Source organism: Micropterus dolomieu, linkage group LG02 (assembly GCF_021292245.1).
Source record: "Micropterus dolomieu isolate WLL.071019.BEF.003 ecotype Adirondacks linkage group LG02, ASM2129224v1, whole genome shotgun sequence".
Classification (NCBI taxonomy): domain Eukaryota; kingdom Metazoa; phylum Chordata; class Actinopteri; order Centrarchiformes; family Centrarchidae; genus Micropterus; species Micropterus dolomieu.
Window position 1 is genome coordinate 7,336,496 of NC_060151.1, and position 25,089 is coordinate 7,361,584.

At 40.5% G+C, this 25,089-nt stretch overlaps 2 protein-coding genes and 1 long non-coding RNA gene across 3 annotated transcripts; 1 reads left to right on the plus strand and 2 right to left on the minus strand.

Moving 5' to 3' along the window:
- The first annotated feature begins 1,284 nt into the window (after positions 1-1,284).
- On the plus strand, positions 1,285-19,219 carry engl (endoglin, like). The gene is made up of 17 exons (XM_046041061.1): positions 1,285-1,349; positions 2,770-2,894; positions 3,376-3,548; positions 5,567-5,704; positions 5,845-6,019; positions 6,425-6,596; positions 6,686-6,830; positions 6,977-7,169; positions 7,399-7,568; positions 11,361-11,516; positions 12,943-13,026; positions 13,161-13,382; positions 13,669-14,196; positions 14,998-15,130; positions 15,209-15,310; positions 16,173-16,287; positions 18,673-19,219. Exons 2-17 carry the CDS (start codon positions 2,825-2,827, stop codon positions 18,719-18,721), a joined length of 2,625 nt encoding a protein of 874 aa, XP_045897017.1. The 5' UTR covers positions 1,285-1,349; positions 2,770-2,824; the 3' UTR covers positions 18,722-19,219.
- Positions 2,976-3,515, minus strand: LOC123963942. Its single transcript, XR_006823288.1, has 2 exons — positions 3,267-3,515; positions 2,976-3,168 (listed from the first exon to the last, which is right to left on the minus strand). It is a non-coding gene; the product is annotated as an uncharacterized LOC123963942 (long non-coding RNA).
- An 853-nt stretch (positions 19,220-20,072) lies between the features above and the next one.
- On the minus strand, positions 20,073-24,071 carry LOC123965626 (zinc finger protein Gfi-1b-like). Its single transcript, XM_046042069.1, has 6 exons — positions 24,017-24,071; positions 22,943-23,223; positions 22,440-22,600; positions 20,811-20,954; positions 20,519-20,684; positions 20,073-20,429 (listed from the first exon to the last, which is right to left on the minus strand). The coding sequence occupies exons 2-6, from the start codon at positions 23,208-23,210 to the stop codon at positions 20,233-20,235; spliced, it is 936 nt and encodes a 311-aa protein (XP_045898025.1). The 5' UTR covers positions 23,211-23,223; positions 24,017-24,071; the 3' UTR covers positions 20,073-20,232.
- Positions 24,072-25,089: the final 1,018 nt, after the last annotated feature.

Consider the following 25,089-nt stretch of genomic DNA (forward strand, 5'->3'; position numbering starts at 1 on the left):
AATTAGTGATGGTTAAGGTTAGCAGTAAAGTACATCGGAGGGGGGATGTCAATGCTAGCAAGCTAGCTACTTAGTTAGCAACATAGGTTTGCAACGATGTAGCAGGGTAACTTACGTAACGTAACGTAGTAGCTAATGTAGGTAACGTTAGCAACAATGTAGAATACTAACTTACGTAACGTAACGGAAATAAAAAACAAAAACTAATGTTGTCTAATCTTTGTTTTACACGGGAATCGAATGCCGGTCTCCTCGGTCTGGGACCAACTGACTATCCACCCGACCACCCTGCCACCACCTTAGTGAACTTTCATTGCCATTTATATCACACACAGGCTGATTTTACCTGTGACAGCAGGCGTACAATGACACGCCATTTGTGCACAATAGAAGTCAATGCAGTCTAAACAGTGTGAAATGACACGCAAAATGCAAAAAATGCATTGGAATACCACGCCAAATGACTCAAGAAACAGTTATTCATACGCCTTTTGATGATACCAGGCTGGAAATAAGTGAAGTGATCCTTTAAAAATTGTTTTTTGATAGCATAAATTGAAACGTTGGGTTTGGGTTTTGTATAAATGGAAGAAACAAGAAACCACTGCCAGTCTATGACATGCAATAGGCCTACAAGTGAATCTGAATCTGGCATGGCTGCTGTGTGGTTTGGCTGTTATTAGCCTTTACATACTTCTCCTAGTGCTGTTTTCTTTGGAAATGTTAGGCTGATTTAAAAGGAGAATGTCTGCAGCACTGTGTTGAACTTAATGCTACATCTGAACTCAAAGGAAGAAACATGGAAAATGTGATCCATGCCATTAAAGTCCCAGAGGGTCAGAGAGGACATATGTCTGTCTCTGTGTGTGTTGCCCCTGTGTACTCCCCTCCCTGCACCTCCCAAACATTTCACCTGCCACTCAAACCCCTGAGATCCACCCTCTTCCCTCCTTCCCTCCCCGCAGCCCTCCTTCCTGTTGCCATCTACGCTTGGAGACGCTTCCCAAGCCCTTTATTCCCTCTCCTCGCCATCTCTCTCTCCACTCTGTCACACCATCCCTCAGTCCCTCCCATCGCTACTTTAATCTTTACAACTTCTTCCCCCTTCGCTCCCTCTCGCTGTGTAAAATGAATTTCCACTGAGAAATGTTTCACCACAGCTGGATGAAGGTGCCCAACGATTTGAGAGTTGACTATTTGGCGTGGTCCAAGATGTGGAGGTGACTGCGCGGCTGCGTGTTTAGGAAATGAGGTGGGCGTGTACTGAGTCGTGGACACAGCCCCGCGCAGTGAAGCCCGAAGCAACAGCTGGATCAGCAGTCCGCCTGTCCCTCCGAGCAGCGCCGCAGGTGAGTGCAACTTTTCTTCTCGTGTTTAGTAAGCAAATGTGTGCTGAAAGAGTTTCAGGACTGATGACATGAACTTGAACTAGACACCACAAATATAAACCAACACAAGATGGCTTTTAATAATAATTACAGTGCTTGAAGAAACTTTCATATCTTCTACTTAAGTGGAAATACCACAGAATATTCGGTTACAAGTAAAAGTCCTGCATTCAGATGTGTGCTTCAGTAAAAGTACAAACGTTTTAGCATCAAAAATACCAAAAGTGAAAGTACTCATCTTGCAGCATGTCGATTTCAGAATCATATATAATATATTATTGGATTATAATTACTGATGCATTAATGTGTAGGTCACGTTAATGCTGGTTAAGGTTCAGCTAATTTGAATTGTATAACTTTAGACTTTAGACTGCTGGGTACCCCCCTTTTTGAACCCCCCTTATAATGCTATTATTTTACATTGATTAGTTGATTATATTTTGTATTATTAATCTGAATCTGAAAGGTAACTGTCAAATTAATGCAGTGGAGTAGAAGTATAAAGCAGCAGAAAAATGGAAATTCTCAAGCAAAGTACAAGTAGGCTACCTCAAAACTTTACCTAAGTACAGTAGGCTACTTGAGTAAATGTACTTAGTTTCTTTCCACCACTGAACATTACAATAATTTATCACCACAGGATAAACCTTAACGTAAAATCTTTGTTATTTGGAATATGATCTTTTCTTACCTTATGCACCTTGTTTATATACGTTATAACATTTGTTTTATACAATACATGGCAAAAGGAAGGACCAATTAATAGGCCGCCAGATGTTTGGTCACCACTGTCAGATAGATCTTTCTTTGTTTTAAATTAATACGGTTACAATCTATTCCTATTCCTCTTGACAAAAACTAAGTAAGGACTGGCAAAACACATATTTTATGAAAAAATAACAAAATCAAGCAATCCGCGTGGGTGCTCCGGCTTCCTCCCACCATCCAAAGACATTCAGGCTAGGTTAATTGGTGTCTCCAAAATTTTCCTTAGGTGTGGATGTGAGTGTGAGTGGTTGTCTGTCTTTGTGTGGCCTTGCAAAGGACTGGCGACCTGTCCAGGGTGTACCCCGCCTTTCGCCCGATGTCAGCTGGGATTGGGTCCAGCCCCCTGCGACCCTGTACGCAGGATAAGTGGTTGATGATGGATGGATGGATTAGTTGATTATCTAGCTATTTGCTGTCGACCAACTGATTAATCCACTATTGGTTGCACCCCTAAACATAAGACTAGATAATGTTACTGCCATAGCACATATTATGTTACTGTATGCGGATTATGGAGCTCTCTGCAGATCTGCATATTGTGATAACACAGTTGTATCAGTTTGTCTGAAATGGAATTGGTCGGCTATACACTTTGTCTTATTGCCTGTTTCAGTTCACTGGGATGTTACCATAGGACTCATCACATTCAGTCTAGTAGTAAAACATTCATGATGCCTTCGCTGTCAGGGGTTGGATGGACTGTTTTCTGTCTCCTTCTTTTCTGGAAGAGAACGGCAGGTAAGAACATCCGTGGGCCTTTTCAACATTATCTTAGAACGATTATTGTGTTGTGACATTTAAGACAATAAAAGTATCAAATGTGGTATTTCCTCTGCTCAAGCAGCCACAAGTCAAAGGTCTTTATTTTATGTGTCAGAACGAAAGTGAAAACTGTTACATAGTTTCTTGTGGGAAATTTTCCAGTCCCCTCCGGCAGGGATTTAGCCTCAGCACGCAGACACCAGTCTGTCTATTGTGTCACCCACACATCATAGAGAGGAGCAGAGCGAAACTGTGAAAGAAGGCAGAGCACAGATGGAGAGTTATGAGACCTGGCTTACTTTTAGACCAGCGTGCCTGCATGTAGAAGAAGCAGAGATATGGTCTCACTTAGAACTGTCGTTATGCGATAACGAGGAATATTGGTGTACACCCCACTGCAGTTATGGTTTCATTTTTTATCACACTACATAGTCATGCATCTGCTGTTCTTCCTCAGCTCCAAGTATGGAGATGCGATGCTCTGTGGCTGGTCCAGCGGGGTCGTTACACCCTGTTCAGGGTCTGCTGGAGAGGTTTGAGGCTGGTCCGGGTTGTGCTGCTAGAGAACATGGAAACAAGGAAACTCATGTCATTGCAGTGGGGAGAGTTACAAACAGCCCCGAAAACAAGGTAATTTTAAGCTCCCAGTTTCTAAAGAGATCAACACCCCAGACATTTAAAGGAACGGAGTGAAAAGTGTCTCAGTGTTTGTGAAATCTCATAAGAGCTTGAACATTAACTGCTCTCAGCTCTTGGGTAGGTCTTGATTCAGAAAAATCATGGGATGAAGAGCATGGAACCCACAAAACTGACAAAATTTAGAAAAAGGTCATTACATTAGAAGTCAAAAATATAACGGGACATTACAATTACTAAAATTGTGTGTGTGAGTGTAAAATAAAAAAAATATAATTTAAACTATATATTGGTTGATTATATAAATTAAGTTTTAATTTATTTTACTCTTCTTTTTATCTTTCACTAGCTCATTTTATTTTTGAACTCCATAGTTTTCCTATTATTTTTGGCCTTAGTACACATTAACATATCTATTCTATCTATTTATCTATGTGTATTTTCCTCAAGCATTTAGCTGGCAAGCTAACTCTGACAAAATTAGCTAGCTAATGCTAGAACTTCACAGGTAGCTTGCTTCTATCCTAATAACATTATCTCATTAACAGTAGAAAAAGGATATATAATATATATATAATAATATGTTGGACTATATTGTGTTATCCTTTACATTTTGTAGATATTCATGTCTTCTTTCTCACAATGTAAAACAAACTGTTAATGAAAATATTGTGAGCCAGGTTCAGGTGTGATGAAGAAATTTCAGAGACCCATGAAAACTCAATATGGTTTATAGGGCCCGGCCAAGGAGACACAGTGCCAGCAAACAATATGTGAACACATGCATTGCCAACACCAAATCTGAAGAATACTTCCTCTCTGTAGATATTTATCCTTCCTAGATCTACAGATATCTAAGTCTCCAAATCAGGTTAATGTTCCCCTTCCGTAAATGTGTGAAGGGTCAGTTGGTTATTGGTTCAAATTAACACACGTTGTGTGTCCTTCAAGCCACGTACAACACTTTCTCCATAGAGCCAGTCAGTCTGTCTGTAATTAAACAAAATAAAAATAATCTCGACCTAACATATTAATAACAGTGCATCATTATCAAGGGAGCTGTGTCAGTCAGTCAACAAGAAGAGAGAGAGGAGAGACAGTCTGACCTACAGTCAGAATAGCCATAAATTATTCCTTCAAGCAAACTAAACAAAAAGATTCTAAAGATGTGTCTCAATTCGGATACTTCTGTTAGTACACTAACATGCAGTACACTGCGTACACTATATGTACACTTACTTGCGTAGTGCGTACATTTCGACAGAGTAGTGTTGTCTCAATCAAACACCTGCCAACTTGTTTGCTCACTTGACTTCAATTAAAATTTATTAAATTTTAAACAAAATTAACATACTTTTACTTTTACGATTGCAATCACTGTAGCTTCCTTGGCAACCATTTTCACACCTTTTAAAATTAGGTTGGTGGTCCCTCCCCTCTCGCTATGTAGCCAAGATTGTCCAGCAATTCACATTGACCATACTCGTCAGTGTAAACACACATATGCACAAATAGTAAATGTAAGGATGGACGGACGCAAATTAAGACACAGTAGTGTTAGCTATAGCTAAGTTTGTTAGCTTGAGATTGACTGCAGAGATGCTTCAGCTAGAGCGCAGCAGCATGTTCTACTATAGATAGATAATTAGCATTATACACACTGGCTGGTGTGGTTTTATGACAAGGTTATCTGCAGCTAGGTAGCTAGCTGAAAATGCAGTGTTCAATTAACAGTTTTTACACAGTCATTTGATGTTACTTCATCAACACTGTCGCACACACACTGAACATTTTGTGAGGGAAACAAGGGAAACTGGAAATACTGCTTGGGGAAAATAGGAAAAAGATTAAATGATTAAATGTGTGCCAAAACCGCAAAAATAGAAAAACTAAGGAATTGACATTATTTATTGCTGTATGGTTCTCTCTTCTGTTAAACACACTGAACATGCATTAAGTGGACTGGCTTTATAGGTATACCACATCACACCGCTTTCCTCTTCTGTCTGCAGGTGACAGTGTTGCTGAAGCCTTTGTCTCTGTCCCCTTCACCTCTAAGAGCCCTTCACCTGCTGCTTAGCTCCAAGCTCCCTGTCACCTGGTGGCTGGAGGGTGAGAGACTGCCCCCTAACCTCCCAGTGCTGGTGCAGGTCAGTCCTAGTGTGCAGAAGAGTGTTATCGTAATCTGCCCATCACATCTTTAAATTAAATGCTGTGTAATGCATATGCCATTTTTATGTTCTATCAGTTTCTCTCCCCTGAAATTTTCTTCTTTGTACACACCTGCTAGGTATCCTCAAACTCTAGCGTACAGTCCAGCACCCTGCGTTTCCATGTCCAAACTGTTCATTCGCTACCTTTTCATTCACGTGCGCTGCACCGCTGGGCTCTGAGACATCATGGCAACCTGTCCTCTCTGACACACACAACACACGGAAATCGAGTGTATGTCGCATTGGGAGAGGGTGAGCCACCAAGAAACCAAATATCATAGTGATGATGAATTATATTCAACTATCGTGCTATCCATGATAGTTTGTATGTAAGCAAAAGTTATGAAAGACTAGCTTAAAGTCTGTTGCCAGTCTTTAAGCTAAGCAAAGCTAACTTGCTTCTTTTTGCATATTCTCATCCAACTGTCTACTAGAAAGTAAACCAACATATTTCCCAAAGTTTTACACTGTCAAACCTAAACATCTGTGCACTGGTTTGGTACTGTGTATGTTAAAATTCAGGTCATTACATCTTATCATTCAATGTAACTCTCTGTTCTAACCAGACATAACCCTAGGCTAAGGTTGGACGGGTTGTGGAGAAAGATCTTGTGAAACTTAAATTTTAAGAAATCCCTCTTGCTTTGCATATTACAGATGCAACCCTGCCTGCTGTGTGCCAGCTGCAGTCCATGTTCCTCTCTCACAACTACATAACCTCCGACCTGCAGCCACAGAAAGTGCTGGGCTGCGCTGACGAGCCAGCAGGTAGGATCAGCCCCGAAGTCCACGTGATCAGGCTCCATTCAGCAGGCTCAGGTCTCTGCGGGTGAGAACATGCAGCCTTGGAAAGTCCTTCAGTATATGGCTGTTGTACAGCCATGGAAATTTTTTCTCATCTCTCACTGTTTCCTTCAGCTCTCTCCAGGTGGAGGTGATTGTCTCTCTTGTGCCCCTGGTGGCCAACTCAAAGACTCAGAAGGTTGTACTGATTCTCAGTAGCTCTGTGCCAGTCAACTGGGCCATTGTTGCTCATGGTGTCCGGGGTCATGTCTCTGTTCATGTAAGGGACCCATCTCCCTTTGCTGGTCTACAAGCCAGTTTAAGAATTTTTATCTGAATTTGTCATCTGATTTATATGTCAAACAACTGCGACTTTGTACTTTGAACAACATTGCCTATATATCTATTTTCTCTCTCTCTCCATAGTCCTCCAACAGTGTATCCCCACCTTACCCTCCTGAGCCTGACCTAACCGTGTCCAGTACTCTTAACTCTGACTTGTCCACCATATCTGACCTTCTTGTGTGGGCCAGTGAGAGCGGCTACACCAAGGTGACCTCATACACTGAGGCTGACCTGGCCAATCGCTTTGTGATCCGGCTGGCTGGGGGCGGGACAGGTCAGGACCCCTGTGTGTCTCTTGTTTCCATCACTGTGTGAGTGACCTGAACGTTTGTAATCCACCCTAATTATTTTTGTATATCTATTAAGTATAGGAGAATTATTTGCTTTGTTGCCTGTGTCCCAGAATTTTTTCATCAATGAATGCATGTTGAATAAAGGGTACTGAAGTGTGAGCATTTAATCTGTGCATGGCTCTATGTCTCCTCTCTGTGTCTGTACTACAGACGTGGTTGCAGTGATGAATCCTCTGGTTGTGAGGCCTTCCTGGGCTGAGGAGCGCAGGATGAGGCAGTGGCTGAATGGTGGAGGCAAAGCAGGAGGAGGCCAAGAGAGCTTCACAGTGCAGTGTGATGACGGCCGTCTCAGCGTGACTGTGGACCAACACATGCTCCAGGTCTTAATACCTCAGTATTAGATGCAGCATTAGATGTAAACAATTCATAAAGAAAGAAGCTAGCTATACCACAACATAATATAATGCAGTGTTTTTACAAAGATGTAAGCCTGGCGGGGTGGGCGTGGGGGGGTGAGTACCCCAGTTGGACTGACACAACGGCATCACACCCAGGCTACAAACAAATGACCATGAGCAAGCAGTGTGCATGTGGCAAAATCTGAAAGAGCAATTGCAGCTTGAAAATTGACCCAGCAAGGATGAAGTGTCTGGTGGGAGCAAGAGCAGCACAACGCACAGGTATCCAACATGGGGAGACACAGGAGGTGTCAGTCCCAGAGTCACCCCATAGTGCCCGGATCCTCCATGTGGTGCAAACTAATCCCTCTAATTTTAAGTCTATGAGTAGGCAGATCAAATGGCCTGCAGCTAACATTACTTCAATGTGGAATCAGTGACGAACATGTCAATGAAATTCTTGAGGCAACCGTGAAAGGAGAGACCAATAGGAAGCTACAAGCCATGACAACAAGCATTGTCAGCATCACAGCTGAACAGTTTGGAAAAGAGGAGGAGAAAGGCTCCAGGACCCCTTACTCAAAGAACCAAAAAGCGGCGAGGATCCACATCAGGCAGGAGATGAAAGCACTGAACCCCCAGTATAAGGAGACAGAAGAAGACGAACGCATTTGCTAGGCCTAGCTGATGTGCATCCTATTAAAGAAGATCAGGGTCCTACGCCGGGCATAGTGGCATCGAGGTGGCGGTATGAATGGGCCCAAAAATGAGCAGGAGTTGGGAGAGTGCAACATCCTAATAGACCCCCTGGACCATGAAACATGTGCAGTTTGACATGTCAAAGCTGCAGCGAAAGGAAGTCAAAGAGGTCATCCACAAAGCAAGGGCAATCTCTGCTCCAGGGCCAAGCAGCATTGTAAGCAAGAACTGTCCCAAACTCCTGCTGTGCCTGAGGAAGTCTTCTGGAGAAGGGGAAAGATCCCAGAAAAGTGGAGAGTGACTGAAGCAGTGTGGAGGAAGTCTCTACCCAGATAGACCAGTTCTGCATCTGTATGGAGGCAAAGGTCTGTCCACCTACCTGGCCAAGAACACGTTGACACATCAGTCCAGGAAGGTGGTGTTTCAGGGATGCCAGGCTGACTGGAGCACACCTGGTACAGGTATGTGGACGACACATGGGTCAAATTTAAAACCCAGGAAGTGCAAACTTTCACAGAACACATCAACTCTGTGGACAGTGACGGTAAGTTTACACGAGAAGATGTCCACAACCAAAGTTTGGCTTTCCTGGATTGTGTCGTTCACATTGACGAGGACAGGAGCCTGCAAATTGGAATCTACAGGAAACCCACACACACAGACCAGTACCTACTTTTTGATTCCCACCACCCACTGGAGAACAAGCTAGGGGTCATCAGAACCCTGCACCACAGAGCTGAGAACATACCAACAAGTGCCCGAGTCCAAGAAAAGGAAAAGAACCATTTGAAAGGGGCACTTACAGCCTGTGGATATCCCAAATGGACCTTTGTGAAAAAAGCCACAAGATCCAGGAGGGACAACACTACAGGGTATGAGGAAAAGAAGAATAAATGCAACAACATCGTGATTCCATTTGTGTCTGGAGTATCAGAGAAACTCATTGGCATTGGCAAACAAACACCACATCCCTGTGTTTTTTAAACCCAAGAACACGCTAAGACAGATACTGGAACACCCCAAAGATTGCACACCAAAACACAAGAAAAGCAATCTCGTGTTGTCCAATGCAATGAGGAATGCACAGACCTACACTACACAAACGCATGGCTCAACACAGAAGGGCCAACTCCTCAGGTCTACACTCAGTTTACCTACATTTAAGGATAAAGGACACTCTTGAGGCTCACCAGGTGCACATTTTAGACAGAGAGGATGGATGGTTTGAAAGGGGTGTCAAGAAAGCCATTTACACCCGGGGTTGAGGACCCATCGCTTGGGTTGCTCCAATAACTAAAACGACTGTCATTACAACATCCAGGAGCCAGTCAGAACTGAAGAAGTCTCTTGGATGAGCAATGAAACTTCTTCAGGAATCTTCAACCAAGTCCAATTGCCCTTGATTTTAACCTTCCTTGGATGACTATGACCTGGATGATTGAGAACCTTTACAGATAATTCCGATCTCGATAAACCAACCCTACAGGGTCAGTAATCACTTCACGAGATGGCTGGGGCTGCCAAAGAGCCTGAGCAGCATCACACTCTAAAGAGTCCACAACACAGCGACTCAAGTGATCTGAAGGTGCTTAATGTGACCAAGACTGAGGAGATGGTGTTTGACCCAAAGGCCATAGGTGACACCAGGCCTGTAGTGATCAACAACTTACTTTACAACCATTACTCAGGTTAACTCTTACAAATACCTTGGTGTGCATATCGATAATGCACTTAGCTGTAAGGACCACGTGAATACTCTCTGACTTCAACAGAGGATGCATTTTTTACGAAGACTTTCTTTTCTAAGATACGGTATTACAGCCTGGTATGGTAACCTGACAGTACAGTCCAAATCACAGATTGCCCGTCTGGTACAGATAGCCATGAAGATTATGGGGGTCAAAAACCATCCGCCCCTCCAGACAATTTATGAGCAGTCGGTTATCAGACAGGCAAAAAAAATAGTCTCCGATCCGACCCACATACTTCATCCACAATTTCAGCCTCTGGTAGAAGATTTAGGGTTCCTAAATGCAGGCTAAACCAATATAAACACTCATTTGTGACTATGTCCATTAAGCTTATCAACACTAACATGTAGGCTGGCTGGGTTGGGCACTATGTCATTGTGCAATAAATAGGCTATCGGGGTTATGCAATATGTCATTTGTGCAATGTGTAGGCTATTGGGTGTGCAATATGTCATTTGTGCAATGTGTAGGCTATTAGGGATGTGCAATATCTCATTGTGCAAGGGTTGTGCTACATTGCGGGGAATGCAGCCAACAGGGTTATTCAATAAAAACTGGCATTGGAAGGAGGAGTCAATGTGCTACTATATCGGGATGCGTTTCATGAGAATACGTATGTGTGAGAGATGTTTTATTTCTGTATTTTTGTACTTGTAAAACTGCAGAACGGAGTCCAAAACAAATTTCCCTTTGGGGACAATAAAGTATATCTTATCTTATCTTATGAACTACACTGAACAAAATTAACACTTTTGTTTTTGCCCCCATTCATCATGAGCTGAACTCAAAGATCTAAGACTTTCTCTATGTACACAAAAGGCCTATTTCTCTCAAATATTGTTCACAAATCTGTCAAAATCTGTGTTAGTGAGCACTTCTCCTTTGCCGAGACAAAGGCAAATCAAGATACTGATCATCAGACTTTTCATATAGCACCAGCATGAGGTCAAAATTGTAAATTGTCCAAAACATTGGTTTATGACAAAATACTTCCAAAACTAATGATATCAGCTTCAGCTATATTTTGTGCTTTGTGCTACCTAGAAAATGTTAGCATGCTAACACACTAAACTAACATGTTGAACATCATACCTGCTTAATATGTTAGCATTGTCATTGTAATTTACCATGCTAATGTTAGCGTTTAGATCAAGTAACACTGTGTCTGAGTACAGCCTCACAGAGCTGATGACAGTCTTGATACAATGCTCATTTCTAGCACTAGAAGTTATTGTTGAACTATCTATGTGCACATCTTTCCTGTTATACAGAAAGATTATTTAATTTGAAAGTTAGGTGATCTCACATCAGTTCTCTCCTTCAGAGCTTGTCTGTCCCAGTGGCTGCCGTGACTCTACGAGACTCGAAGTGCCAGGCTCAGTCCAACGGGAGCCATTTCCTGTTGGTGTTCCCAGTCATTTCCTGTGGGACTGAGGGTCTGCTCCTGGGACAGCCCAGAGGGGTGCAGTACAAAAATATGGTGAGATAGAGAATTTGGGCAGAAAGGGATTAGAGAAAATTCTTCATTGGCTTTTAAAGCCTATGTTAAGAATATATTACAGAGTTTTTGCATTTTTTTGTTGAACTTTGATATGATGTGATTTTAAAATAGTTTGTTTTGGTTTATGTTATCATTGTTCATATCATTTACATAAACCAACAGAGACACAGAAATTAGAGAGCTGATTTGAGAAAGAGAAACATAAATAAAGACAACAAAATAAGTTAAAAGTCTATTTTGTAGTTTAACAGTGGTAAAAACTAAAACACACAGCACATAATGGACACTTGAAATTTTGAATTGTAAATAGAAGTTGTCCCTTGTGAGACCCGTGACCTGGGTCATCATGACCAGAACAACACTGTTCTTAGTTAAAGCATAAAATTGTGATGCCTCACAGAGGCAAATTAAGTACACAGGCAGCAATTTAGAAAAGGGATGTTGCAGAGTGATTTCAGAAAAGTGGCGAAGGGACAAACCACAGAGGCAGGAGGTGTATTTGTTAAAACACTGAGTGAAGAACATGTCAGAGTCTATAATGTGTAAAAAAAAAAACTGCTGACTGTAATAATCATGTTTATGTTGATCTATTGTTGTTTAGCTGCTGGAAATTTTTTGGACATCCAGCAGTTAGGTTGTTTTCACACCTGTGTTTTTTCGCGTGGTTAATTCAGACTCAGTTTGGTTTCCCCTTTCGGTGCGATTTGTGCAGTTGGGCAGGAGTGAACACAGTAAGCACTCTGGTGCAAACCAAAACAACTGCACAAAGACCCTTGACAGAAGGTGGACTTGGCCCAGGCCCAAACGAACTCTGGGGTGTTTTGTTTGTGGGTGGAATGTGACCCGACCTTGATCCGACCCAACTACCTTAAACTACCAATAACATATCACGCTTAGACATATCTTCGGTTTAAAGGAAACCTACTATGCTTTCCCTCATTTCTGTCAGATGTATAATGTTACAGTGTCAGATGTTCATATTAAATGTGGCAAAAGTTTCAAATAATGAGGTAAACAAATGTAATAGTAAATCCTTTGAGCAAAAGGATCAGGCTTCAGACTCTGAATACAAGGTTTCCAGTGTTTTTAATGTGGGCTGGTGTGGCTACAGTGCCAGGGCTGAATGTTTGTCCCAGTCCGCGCCTGAATGAAAGTGACAAGATTGCTATAATTGCTAGTTGTTCTTGGTACATACAGCTCGGTGTCATCTGCGTAAAAATGAAAATTTTGTTACTTGCAAATTATGTCTCAAAGAAGAAGCAAAAAACTGAGCAATGTTATTTTTAACCTGTATTCTTCTGATGGCTATTTACGCGAGTGTACCTTATGCTGTTTAGGGTGAGAGCAAATGTAGAAAACTGAGCTTACATTCAATGTTTCCCTCTTGTTCCTCCTCTCTGTCCAGGTGTTATTGTGGAGAGACAAGCCTCAGACCATTCTGGCACTCAATGAGACAGAAAACAAGTCCAAAATTCCCCTCGGCATACATGTGAGATATCTGTGCACAGCATGTGTGTATGCCTACATTCATAATAAATATATAATGAAGGCAAAGTATTTAATAAATCTTCTCCATCACTCATACAGTATTTGTAACATATAATCTTCTGTATCTCTTCTCAGTTCAGCTGTCTGTCTGCAGTCCCCACCCTCCCTGGTCCTCAGGCAGGGCTGGTCCCCTGGGCACCCAAGGGTCCAGGGCCTGATCCAGGGCTGAGCCACCTACCGACACCCAGACAAAGATCTGGGCCTGTTCTTGTTTTAAAGCTTTTTGTCACTGAGAGCTATAGGCTGGACAGGATTGGCCCCTGTGTCATCACTGCACACAACCGTGTCTATGTTGAGGTTTGTGTGTGTGTGTGTGTGTGTGTGTGTGTGTGTGTCTTATATTTTACATTATATTATATTTGCCTTTTTTAGACAAACACTCTCAACATCAAAGTCAAGACCTTATCACTGCAAATGATGTGTATGAGATACTCTCAGCACTTACTCTGCTACCAATGAAAGCGAGTAATCAAATTAACTTAATGGTGGCATGCTTACATTCCTTTGATCCTGTTCATATGATACATCTTGTCCAAACATTTAACTACAATTTATCTCCTTCATAATTTTTTTTTATCTGCAGATTTCAGGCGAAGGGCCCTTCACAGATGTTGTGGAGGTACAGTCATGTGTGGTTTCTCCTCTGTCAGACCCCAAAAAGTCCTGGACTGGACGTTTCTGGACAGTCATAAGCGATGGCTGTTCCACAGACCCCTCACTGACCCTTAGTGCAAAGGCAAAAGTTCAAGAGGAAGAAGATGATGGTGAACTGGAAGAGGAAAAGGAAGCGACAGATGGACTGGAAAAAGGCATAACGTATGACAGAGATGGAGATGTCTCAGTCCCACACAAAGTTGAAAGAAGAGCAGGAGAAGCAAAAGCAAGGATAGAAATGAGTAACACAAGTATGGGAGCAAAGGAGATACAGCCCTTAAGATTTAGCTTCATCCTACGGCCAGTTAATAATAACTCCATTCAGTTCCTCCACTGCAGCCTTCGCCTGTGTGTCTCTGACTCAACAAGAGGGGAGCCCATTAAGGAAACAGCAAAAAGTGACTGTCAGGGTGGGCTACGTATCCCTCCACTCATATCTAGATCATCCAGAAATCAGGTACAGAAACAATTTACACACTAGGGCTACATTTCAAAGCACAATACAAATGCAGTATAAGGCTTCCTGTCAACATGGAACATTTAAGGAACAGTTTAACATTTGAGGAGATTTACCTGTTCGCTTTCTTGTCAAGAGTTAGATTAGATGATTGATACCACTCTCATGAGAAAATAGTAAATATAAGGCCATGACCAGCCGCTGGTTAACTTAGCTTAGCTTGAAGACTTGAAACAGGAAAACAGCTAGCATGGTTCTGTCCTAATGTAACAAAACACGCCTACCAGCAGCTGTAATGCTTGCTAATAAACATGTTATTTCTGTTTGTTCAATCTGTACTTTATTCTGTTTAAAACTAGCCTTAGCTAGTTGCCTGGCAATCTCAAGGTGACGGCAAGACTTAATTGGTGTTGGAAGGTGAATTTTGTTCCCTTTGGAAAGAGCCAAGCTAGCTTTTTCTTGCCTTTAAGCTAAGCTATGCTAAGTGACTGCAAGCTGTTGCTTCATATTTACCGTACAGACATTTGAGAAGTATCGACCTTCATATCAGACTCTCAGCAAGAAAGCGAGTAAGTGCATTTGCCAAAAATGACAAACTATTGCTTTAATGCATCTTTGACTTGCAAAATGTTCACTATTCACTGAGCGACCGACCTCAAGACAGTTTGTTTTTCTGTCCAAGTTAATATCATTGGTAGGAAATGTAAAAACTAAGAAAAAGTTGTTGGATAAATAATGGATAATTATTTGTCCTCTCTACATAACTAACATATAGGACTTCTCGTGTATTCCCATCCCCAGTGTGAGATCAGAAACCTCTCCAGGCCCATGGTGATCACACAGCATATTAGCTCATTGGCACCCAAACCGCTGGGGCCCCCTGCTGGCCAAAGGAGTATCTCCCAATTGCCCAGTCCAGATCCAGAACAAGGCAGTGAGTATCATTTATCTAGTCATTTTCCCATGTTACTGTGAGACTATTTAACCTCCCTAATGAACAATCTGTCTCTAGGCTCTGTGGTGCAGACAGGACCAGTGATGGGAATTGTCTTTGTTGCCTTTGTGATGGGTGTCGGTCTGATGGGGGGGCTATGGTGCATCTATAATTATACAGGTAATGAGAACGGATTCCTTGAAAAGTTTTGCCAAATACATTATCAACCAAAATCCAAAGTCATGCAATTGAATGAATGTGAGCGCCTTTGACATATGAACTGGACAAATTAAAAATAATAATCATCATCAAATCCATTATAGAGGTCATATTATGCTTTTTGGCCTTTTCCCTTTCCTTTATAGTGTTATATATGTAATAGGTTTGCAAAGTGAAAACCTGCCCTACTCTGCTTCTGATTGGCTAGTAGTCTTTACCTAGGTACTGCACATGTGCAACTCTGAAACAAAGCAAGAAACTTCACACTGTTGCTATAATGGAGCGTTCAACATATAGGGTGAAATGATTTACTGAAGCAATGTGCAGTATGACAAAAAATATATTTTTGTATTTGTATTTTTTCTAAATTAAACCGTGGAAAACCTTTCTGGTACAACCCTTAAATAAAATTATGAACCTGTAAATGAGCATAAGTATAGTATTCTAAGTAATAGTATTCTGTTCTGTTACTGTCAATCACTCATTCATGTAAAACAATAGTAATTCACCACACAGCCCGTTTAACAAAAGCTTTTGCATTTTCTATTTTAGTGGGGGAATTTGGGGATATTTATATATTAGCAAATGTTAGCATGCTAAAATGCGAAACTGCTAAACTCACATGGTGAATATGGTAAACATACATCAGGCAAGCACTACCGTTGTGAGCATGTTAGCATGCTTACATTAGCATTTAACTCAAAGCACTACAGCGTCTCACAGAGCTGCTAGCATGGCTGTAGACTTTTAATCATGGTGGTATTTTCTATTTGTGGTTACATGGAGACATTTAAAAGGGACTACATAAATGTATTTTTTGAAGCGGTGCGGCCAGCATCACTTGGAGGAGAAGGTCATTTAACAGACCAGACAAATGGAGTTCACAACATCTTGAGTCCACCTTCACCATCTGATCACTACTCTAGCTCCGTGTTGAGGTAAGATCTGATGAGAATGGTCATTTAACCGATTTTACACAAGTCTGATTTCAGGTCTGGTGAAGTTCTCTACTACTGCATACATGAAAAGTTGTATAAAGCATTTTGTGGCTCCAGAGTTAGCTGTGTGAAGTCTCAGTGTCAGATGGGCCTAAAGACGACAAGTTTAAAAATGAAGAAAATCTGGGGGTGTAGAGTAAAAAGAAAGAACACCTCAACCTCAACCTCTCCAGATTTCTGTAGTCTGCCAGGTTATACACTCACAAGCCACTTTATTAGGTACACTTCAATTGCTTGTTAATACAAATAGCTAATCAGCCAATCACATGGCAACAACTCAATGTATGTAGGCATGTAGACGTGGTGAAGACAACTTGCTGAAGTTCAAACCGAGCATCAGAGTGGGGAAAAAAGGGGTATTTAAGTGACTGAACGTGGCATGGTTGTTGGTGCCAGATGGGCTGGTCTGAGTATTTCTGAAACTGCTGATCTACTGGGATTTTCATGCTCAACCTTCTCATAAATCATAATGCACATAAAACATATGACTTAGACAAAATGGATTTCCAGAGAATGGTCTGAAAAAAAGAAAATATCCAGTGAGTGGCAGTTGAGTGGACGAAAATGCTTTATATCAGAGGAGATGACAAAAAGGCAACAGTAACTCAAATAACCACTAGTTACAGCCAAGGTAGGACGAATACCATCTCTGAACGCACAACACGTTGAATCTTGAAGCAGATGGGCTACAGCAGCAGAAGGCCACACAGGGTGCCCCTCCTGTCAGCTAAGAACAGGAAACTGAGGCTATAATTGGATGGATCCATCCTGCCTCGTGTCAACGGTTCAGGCTGCCGGTGGTGGTGTAATGGTGTGGGGGATATTTTCCTGGCACACTTTGGTCCCCTTAATACCAATTTAGCATCAATTAAACGTGACAGCCTGCATGAGTATTGTTGCTGACCATGTCCATCCCTTTATGACCTTTATGACCCATCTTCTGATGGCTACTTCCAGCAAGATAATGCACCATGTCTTAAAGCTCAAATCATCTCAAACTGGTTTCTTGAATGTGACAATGAGTTCATTGTAGTCCAATGGCCTCCAGAATCACCAGATCTCAATCCAGTAGAGCCTGACCTTTGGTATGTGGTGGAACGGGACATTTGCATCATGGATGTGCAGCTGACAAATCTGCTGCAACTTTGTGATGCCATCATGTCAATATGAACAAAAGCCTTGTTGAAAGTATGCCACGAAGAATTAAGGCAGTTCTGAAGGCAAAGGGTGTCCAACCTGGTACCAGCAAGGTGTACCTAATAGAATGGCTGGTGAGTGTACATTATATACACCAGATCATATTATACATTTTCCATGGATATTCTGCAGCCCAGGCTTTAATAACAGATTTGTAAAGCTCATTTTGCATAGTCTTTGTTAAGGCTACTACAACTGCTTTTTTTCAATACTTTTTTAAAGGCAATAATTCTGCTGATATACTATGTTTAACCATTTCAGTTTAATGTGTTTGTGTTAACATGTTTGAAGATTAACTAACATATGAACATTCACAGTTTTCATGACACATGTATCTGATCATTGTCCAGTTTATGGCCTATTTTGAATTTATTTTATGTTGCATCACACATGTCTTATTGTCTTGAATTAAATCTAAAGTAAAGGTATGTAGTATTTCTCTATTCTTGGCAGCTGTAATTTTTTATTTAAATGCTACCAGTTCTTCCAGCAAAAACAAAGTGAATTCAGTTCAATAGAATACTGAAGGAAAACACTTTTGGTAGCTAAATATCAATTATCTCATTTTAATCAATTTACTTCTGTGTTCATCTACAGCGCAGTGAAAAAGTATTTTCAATGACAACCTGAGTAAACACAAAATACAGTTTTTTAAATGATCATTTAATTTATTAAAGAAACCAGAACCTATATCACCCATGTGAAAAAGTAGTAACTCCCCCTAAACTGGTTGTGCCACTTTCAGCAGCAAATATTTATTCACTACACTTTATGTTAAGATTTTTGTAATGACACTTAGTACCATCCACGTGATGAAAATGAAATACCAACAACACATTGCATCATACTACAGAGACAATTTTGTCATTTTCAGGCAGTCAAATGTGAATCTTCCACAATCCCTTTTGTTCAAACATTAACACATTTTTAGAAGCTTATGGAGTTTGTCTGTAAAACTGTACAGGTTACTCCAGCTTGGGTGTCAAAGCGGTGTATTTAAAATAAACTGTAGTGGTTAGAAGCACCAGCAGTTCAGAAAATGTATCAGCATTAGACGAGCACCTGCAGATTTCAACTCTGATATGCCAGATAGGTCTGAACAGTTTTACTCTTTTATCTCTTTCTCAGGATTTCCTCCGGCAAATCAGAGAAAGAAGAACTGGAACAGAGGTTGTAACAACATGTGTGTGTGTGTGTTTGTTTGTGTGTTAGCACAGCTGCCTATTCGTGTGCAGAGCCATGTTTGTGCAATTCTCCTCCAGTTTCGTTCATTACTGTGCCGCAGAAATGCAAGAGGACTGAAACCATTTGAACACAGTACTGCTCATCCCAGCGTTACAAAAAGTCAGATGTTTGATTCAAAGTGAAACATTGTTTGTTTGTTTGATGCTGCAAGCCATTCTATATCAAGTAATTTCAAAACTGGCAGCCAAGTCACATGACAGAGGCCTTTATATGGATTCAACAGGATCCAGACTTGGTTGGCGTGACTCAAACAGAAACCACATCATCATTGCCTTTAGAGACAAAACAAAAGGCCAGAGATGAATTGAGAGGTTATGCTCGACGAGTCAGTGTTTTACACTATTTGTCTAACTGTGAATCAGCTGGATAACAAAACAGCATTAATCTGTATGTGAATTTGTTTATGTGGCAAATAAGATGTATTAAATGAGCTGAGAGCCATGTTGACTTGCTGTTTCACTCTCAAATTACATGCAACCCAGATAAATCAAAGGATGTTAATGTATTCATGTGAATATGTTTATGGTACTGTAGTAAGTTAAAAATAGTAATAAATGATTTACAGACATATAATGTCGATGTGGCCAACATGATAGCAAACAGGTGTCTATTTACACTTCCAGCAGAAATAGAGCAATGTTTATTTAGGAGACATTAACTGTTAAGTTAAAATCAGCCTGGTTTTGCAAGAAACAAACCCAATGAGAGCAGTGAGAGTGAACCAAAACATTTAGGTCCATAAAAACAAGACAATTAGCTGAAAGATGATCCAAAGCTCCGTAGAGCTGAGAGGAACTGAGTTGGGTGCTAATTCTCTGTGGGTTCATCACTTTAACAAACCCCTTTCACATTACATGTCATTCAATCCATTGTTAATATGGAAATATTGATTAGAACAGCTTTAAATCTTAGTATTCTAATGTAACATCTACCAAATGTACTGTAATCTCAAAATAGACATCCTGTGTGTCATTACCAGTCATTTCTGTTGGGAGCCCAGCAGGAAGAATCACACACACAACTACAGTCACATTCAACTTTTTTAAACAAATTAGTTCCTGAGAATTACACCACATGACCTTCCTCCAAGAACACTGTTGCCTGGCCCATCCTGGGAAAAAGAACCCAATTATCATTTGTAGATGAGTTTTGGCTGTGCGTTTCCTGAAAGATGCCTCATAATGTTTTACTTGCACATGAGGTTTATGCCAAGATTCTTTCTAAACACACAAAACGACAACACAAACAGAGAGCTTTTTAAATTCAAAAACACCAACCCAACATATTTACACAATCACATTTTATTAATATTTATCTTACATTTTCAGCCTTAGGTCTTTACTTGATGCATTTGTTGTTGTTTTTTTACAATTGTTAATGATCAAAAAGTATTTACAAATGCCATTTCACCCAGTTTTGCCATCACGTCATTGCTTCACAGATTCAGCTGCGAGTGTACATGTCTCCATAACCACACTCCGTCTCTTGGTGGCGCTGTAGGTCAACCCTGCGCTGGAAGCTGCGCTGACAGCAGGCGCAGCTGAAAGGCCGGTAGCTGCTGTGCTTTCGGCTGTGGGTGATGAGGTTGGAGCTTTGGCTGAATCCTTTACCGCAGACCTTGCACACATGTGGTTTCTCACCTGATGGAAGTCCAGAGACAGGAAAGTTGGGCATGTTTCAGAGTTTGAGCATTTAACAGCATGCTTTTTTCACTGCAGTGTTCACTCACCTGTGTGTATGAAAGTGTGTTTCTTCATGTCTGACTTCTGGTGGAACCTTTTTCCGCAGTACTGGCAGGGGTAGGGCCTCGTGTCTGAGTGGATGAGTAGGTGTGTGGACAGGGTGGACGAACGCTTGAACACCTTTCCACACACCTTGCAGCCAAAGCTACGTTCCTGGATACACATAACACATGGCCACACATAGACAGTAATACAAACCACTGCTTCATTCAGAATTCACAATTTACAATGACTCGTGTTTCTACTCGAAATTATCAACATAACCACTGTGTACTGTACCTTAGCTCTTCCACAGCTGCCAATTGCTTTGAAGCCAAATGGCAGATTGGTCGTGGCTGTGGGTGATCTAATCAATGGGACAGAGAAGGTGTTGCAAACGTGGGCCTGCAGGCCATTTCCTGAAATAAGCGCTTCTGAAAGAGACTGAGAGAGAGAGAGAGAGAGGCAACAAGTGAAGAAGAAAAGGATGAATTAAATAATTCAACATTTTGGGAAATATATACACTTATTTGCTTTCTGGTGGAAAGTTAGGAAGATTGATTGTATTCTTGATTATATATATATATATGTGCAAGCTATTACAACCTCACAATGTTCTTTTTCATGGCAATAGGTCACTGATAATGGTGTTAAGGGTTTTACTAAGGGCCTTTTCACAAACTAACATGAAGTTTGTGAGAGGATGTCCAGAACACATTGAAATTACAACCTTGCGATGTGCGTAATGAAGGAAATAGGTCATTGATCACCATGATTTGTTGAGGGTTGCTTTATAAAACTATTTTTATAAACTCAGATGTGAAATGTTCAAGGGTGGTCACTCTATAATGGCAGTGGTTTTTTATAAGTTGAAAACCAAAAAAGTTTACGACAGTCCCGAACTTCCTTTAGAGTGACAGGTGCGTCGCATATAGAGTTTTTTGTGCTTTTAACGGCATCGTCATAGAAAGGAGTAATGCTAAGCTGGTTGCTAGCTGTAGCTTCATATTGCACAGAGTGGTATCAATCTTCTCATGTAACTCTCTGCTGCACAGTGAATAAGCATATTTCCTAAAATGTCAAACTATTCCTTTAACAGAAGCATTAGACCTGCTTTACCTGGTTGATTGGCCAATACTAGCTTATTGCAGATATATCTGTATTTTGGTTTCAGCGTATGTGTCAGCCGATACGGAACAAGAAATGATGAAAATGTTTGAGGTAATTTAGAAAAAGTGACACCATAACAGAGTTTGTCCACAAGAAAGCAGTTTATTTTTCAACTACTGTGTATTTATTTTTAGATTTACTATTATGCTATAGTTATTACTATAACAGTTTTTTAATATATCATAGTTCAAATTTGTTAACAGTCAAATTTAAGAATTAAATTAGCTGACATATTGTATAGGATTTAGAGAAGCGAAATCATATAGCCTAGCACTGTTGTTGTTGCAGGGTCAGGCTTATGAGAGGCGCATGCAGGTGACAGCTTCTCGCAGGATTTTGACGTATCTTGTTGATTCAGAAAAACAGAGCAAAATAATTTTTTCCCTTGAAAACTTACTCGTAATTCTGAGATAATTATCACATCAATTCAGAATTCATTAAAACCTTAACAATCTGTTACATTCCTGACAAAGGTTTCAATGTCATTGGGAAGAGATCTGTTTGGATAATAAGACACACTGCAAACATTTTTTGTTACTATTCTCTCAACTTTGTAAATTAGTTTTATAAATGCATGCAGACTTGTATTTACTACTAATGACCAAAATGCCATTGTTTTGTAGATTTTTGAAACAACATGCTGTTCTATGGAGCGAAATTTGCTCATGTTCTGTATGTACTATTTTCGCTCCATAACAAGTTATCTTGTTGATATTACCACTGACATGTGTCAGTTCTTACGATCCAGAGGCCTCCTACCTTTTCACAGAGCGGACATTCACTGACAGGGGATCTGAGGTCAGTGTGGGATGTGTGGTTGAGTAGCATGAAGACCAATTTCTCCAGTTCTCTCTCTCTTTCAGATGCCTGGTGTCTGTCCACTGAGACCGGCAGAGGAGTGTCTCTGCTCTCCACAGGGGCTTTTGTTAGAACATGAAAGGATGAGGGTAATGGGAACTTTAGTATACAGAGAATGGTTGAAAATATGAATCATTAGGGTATTTGCTTAGCATCTTGTGGCCTTGAGTGAGTATACCAAAATGAATCTTAAATATTGAGTTTAACAGTCTTTTACAAAAACTAATGTCTCTGATAACTCAAGGTCTCCTCTTGCTTGTCATCTTCTTCCCCCCTTAAGACCAAGTAAACTGAATCAGTGAAAACAAGATTTTGACATGCCATCCAAAGATCACGTTGTAGTGCAGTTTTAAAAAAAATTCATGGTCACAAAAACAATTTCAGTTAGAGAAAGTGTTGGGTACCTGAAGGCCAAGTATCATCTGTTAGGGCACTTTGACCTTGGGCTGCCATCCCATCCCACGGTGAGCAGGCTTCTGCCAGGAGATCTTTGACCCCTAACATGGGGGAGAAATGCTGCTCAACATCTTCAGGATACCTCCTGTCCCGTCCCACTGCATGTTGCACAGGCTGTTCAGTGTCTGTTTGGGGCTGGGAGTGTTGTCTAAAGGAGTCCTTAGATGGGCCAAGGAGATGAGTCCTTTTGCTCTTGACGAGGAACGACCGTGGCATGGCAAAATGGTGACTGAGGGAGTTGAGAGAAAAAAAGAAATCCTGTAGAATAAACCTGCAGGAGTCTGAGAAGTCAGCTCTTTCATGTCACTTTTAGAGCTTCACACATTTAGACGTCTCACACCTGTTGGTGTTCAGTTACAATGCCAAAGTTTGAGGTTTCCTTTACAAATACATCCCACCACCTGCACAAAGGTTTCAGGGCTGTCACTGAGGATAACCCTGCTGTGGTGTTTTCAGTCAAACTTTAAACTGACACTGCTAACTGTGTTACTATTTTATACTTAAATTTAAACTGCATCTAGCCGATTTAGCCTATTTAACAGCAGAAAGATTTTAAATTTGGGGATTTTATTTCCACATTACAAAAATTAAACACATCATTAACAAAGTGCTACATTTCTTCATTTGTAATCATGAGACATTTGGCAGATAATTTCTTGACACTGCTTTGGTACTTGTTGATTTTTACAAACAAGAAAGAGGAAACCCTGAAAGTAAAAATGAAAAGAGACAACGCGAGAGAACTACGCTGCAAACGAGTAAACACATTTTCCCAAACTTGTTACAGATTTTTGCCAGCACACCCTCATCAGATTTTGTATCAGCCTCTGTAATAAATATGATTAATTAAGTAACCTCCTGATCATGTAAAATAACTGTTGTTGTAAGTCGCACAGAAGTTGTAGGGCGTCAGTAGGTTGAATTTGCCACGTTGTAGGTACATTAAAAGTTAAAAAAACATGGACATTGAAAATAACCTTGATACTAAAACAGTAAGAATCCAGCTGAATTGCTGATCTTACCTCTGAATTGCACAGCTGAATGTTGAGAGTTTTTCTTGTGTCTTCGTTGCTGGCAACGTCCTCTTTTCTCTTTCTCACACCCATCGACTGATGACATGACACAAAGAGATTTGATTTGATTTTTTTAACTGTTGCTGAGCATTGTGGGGCTGGTGGCATGGGAGGGGAAAATGCCCAAAAATTTGAAATCACAAAGTAATTAAAAACTTTTGAAAATATATAGCTTTCAAAATATCCGCCCCACTTTTATCAGTTTGGGCTTTTTTTCTTCCTCTTCTGTTACCCTTATTTTTTACAAGCAAAGTCTATAGAAACATGCACCATGTCTGTCTTGTACAAAAGTTTGGGGACCCACTGTGAATAAGGTGTCATGATACCAAAGTCAAGATGAAACCACATTTACTGTGGGACCAATATGCTTGTGTCACTGCTAAGTTGTTACTATAATGAGTGACTCATAAATAAACTGAGCATCCTTTGGAAAGTTTGAATATCTCATCATTCTCATGTGAACATGTGGACCTTTACTGCTGAGGTGCCGTCTGTCTGTCTGTTTGTGCATGTGTGTGTGTGTGTGTGCGTGTGTGTGCACTCTCATGCTATACCCAGCCATCCCACACAGTTCCATCTGTGAGTGGAAGGAGATCTTTTTCAGCACCTTTATTTAAAGCACTGAACTACAGCCTACCTTTTTGTCAGGAAGACATTGAAAACAATTTATTATTAAAATATATTTTATATAAAATTACAGCTTGTAAAAGAGGCAGATCTGGGGTTAGATTTCAGGGTCACTTAATTTTATAAGTAATTTACAAGCTCTTAATGATTTATTATTTGTATTATTAATATGATTTGCAAGCCATTACAAATAATACATACTTTACCAATTATTAATGTATAATTAATTATTATGTACTAAAAGCTTTTAAAAAGTTGTAATTGCAAATATTTACCACAAATTCACTTGCTAATGAGCAGTAAAATATCTGCAAATATTCGTGATAATAACGTTTAACACCTATGGTAAAAGAAAAAAGTGTCCAATGGTAAAAAAAAAAAAAAAGAGTCATCAC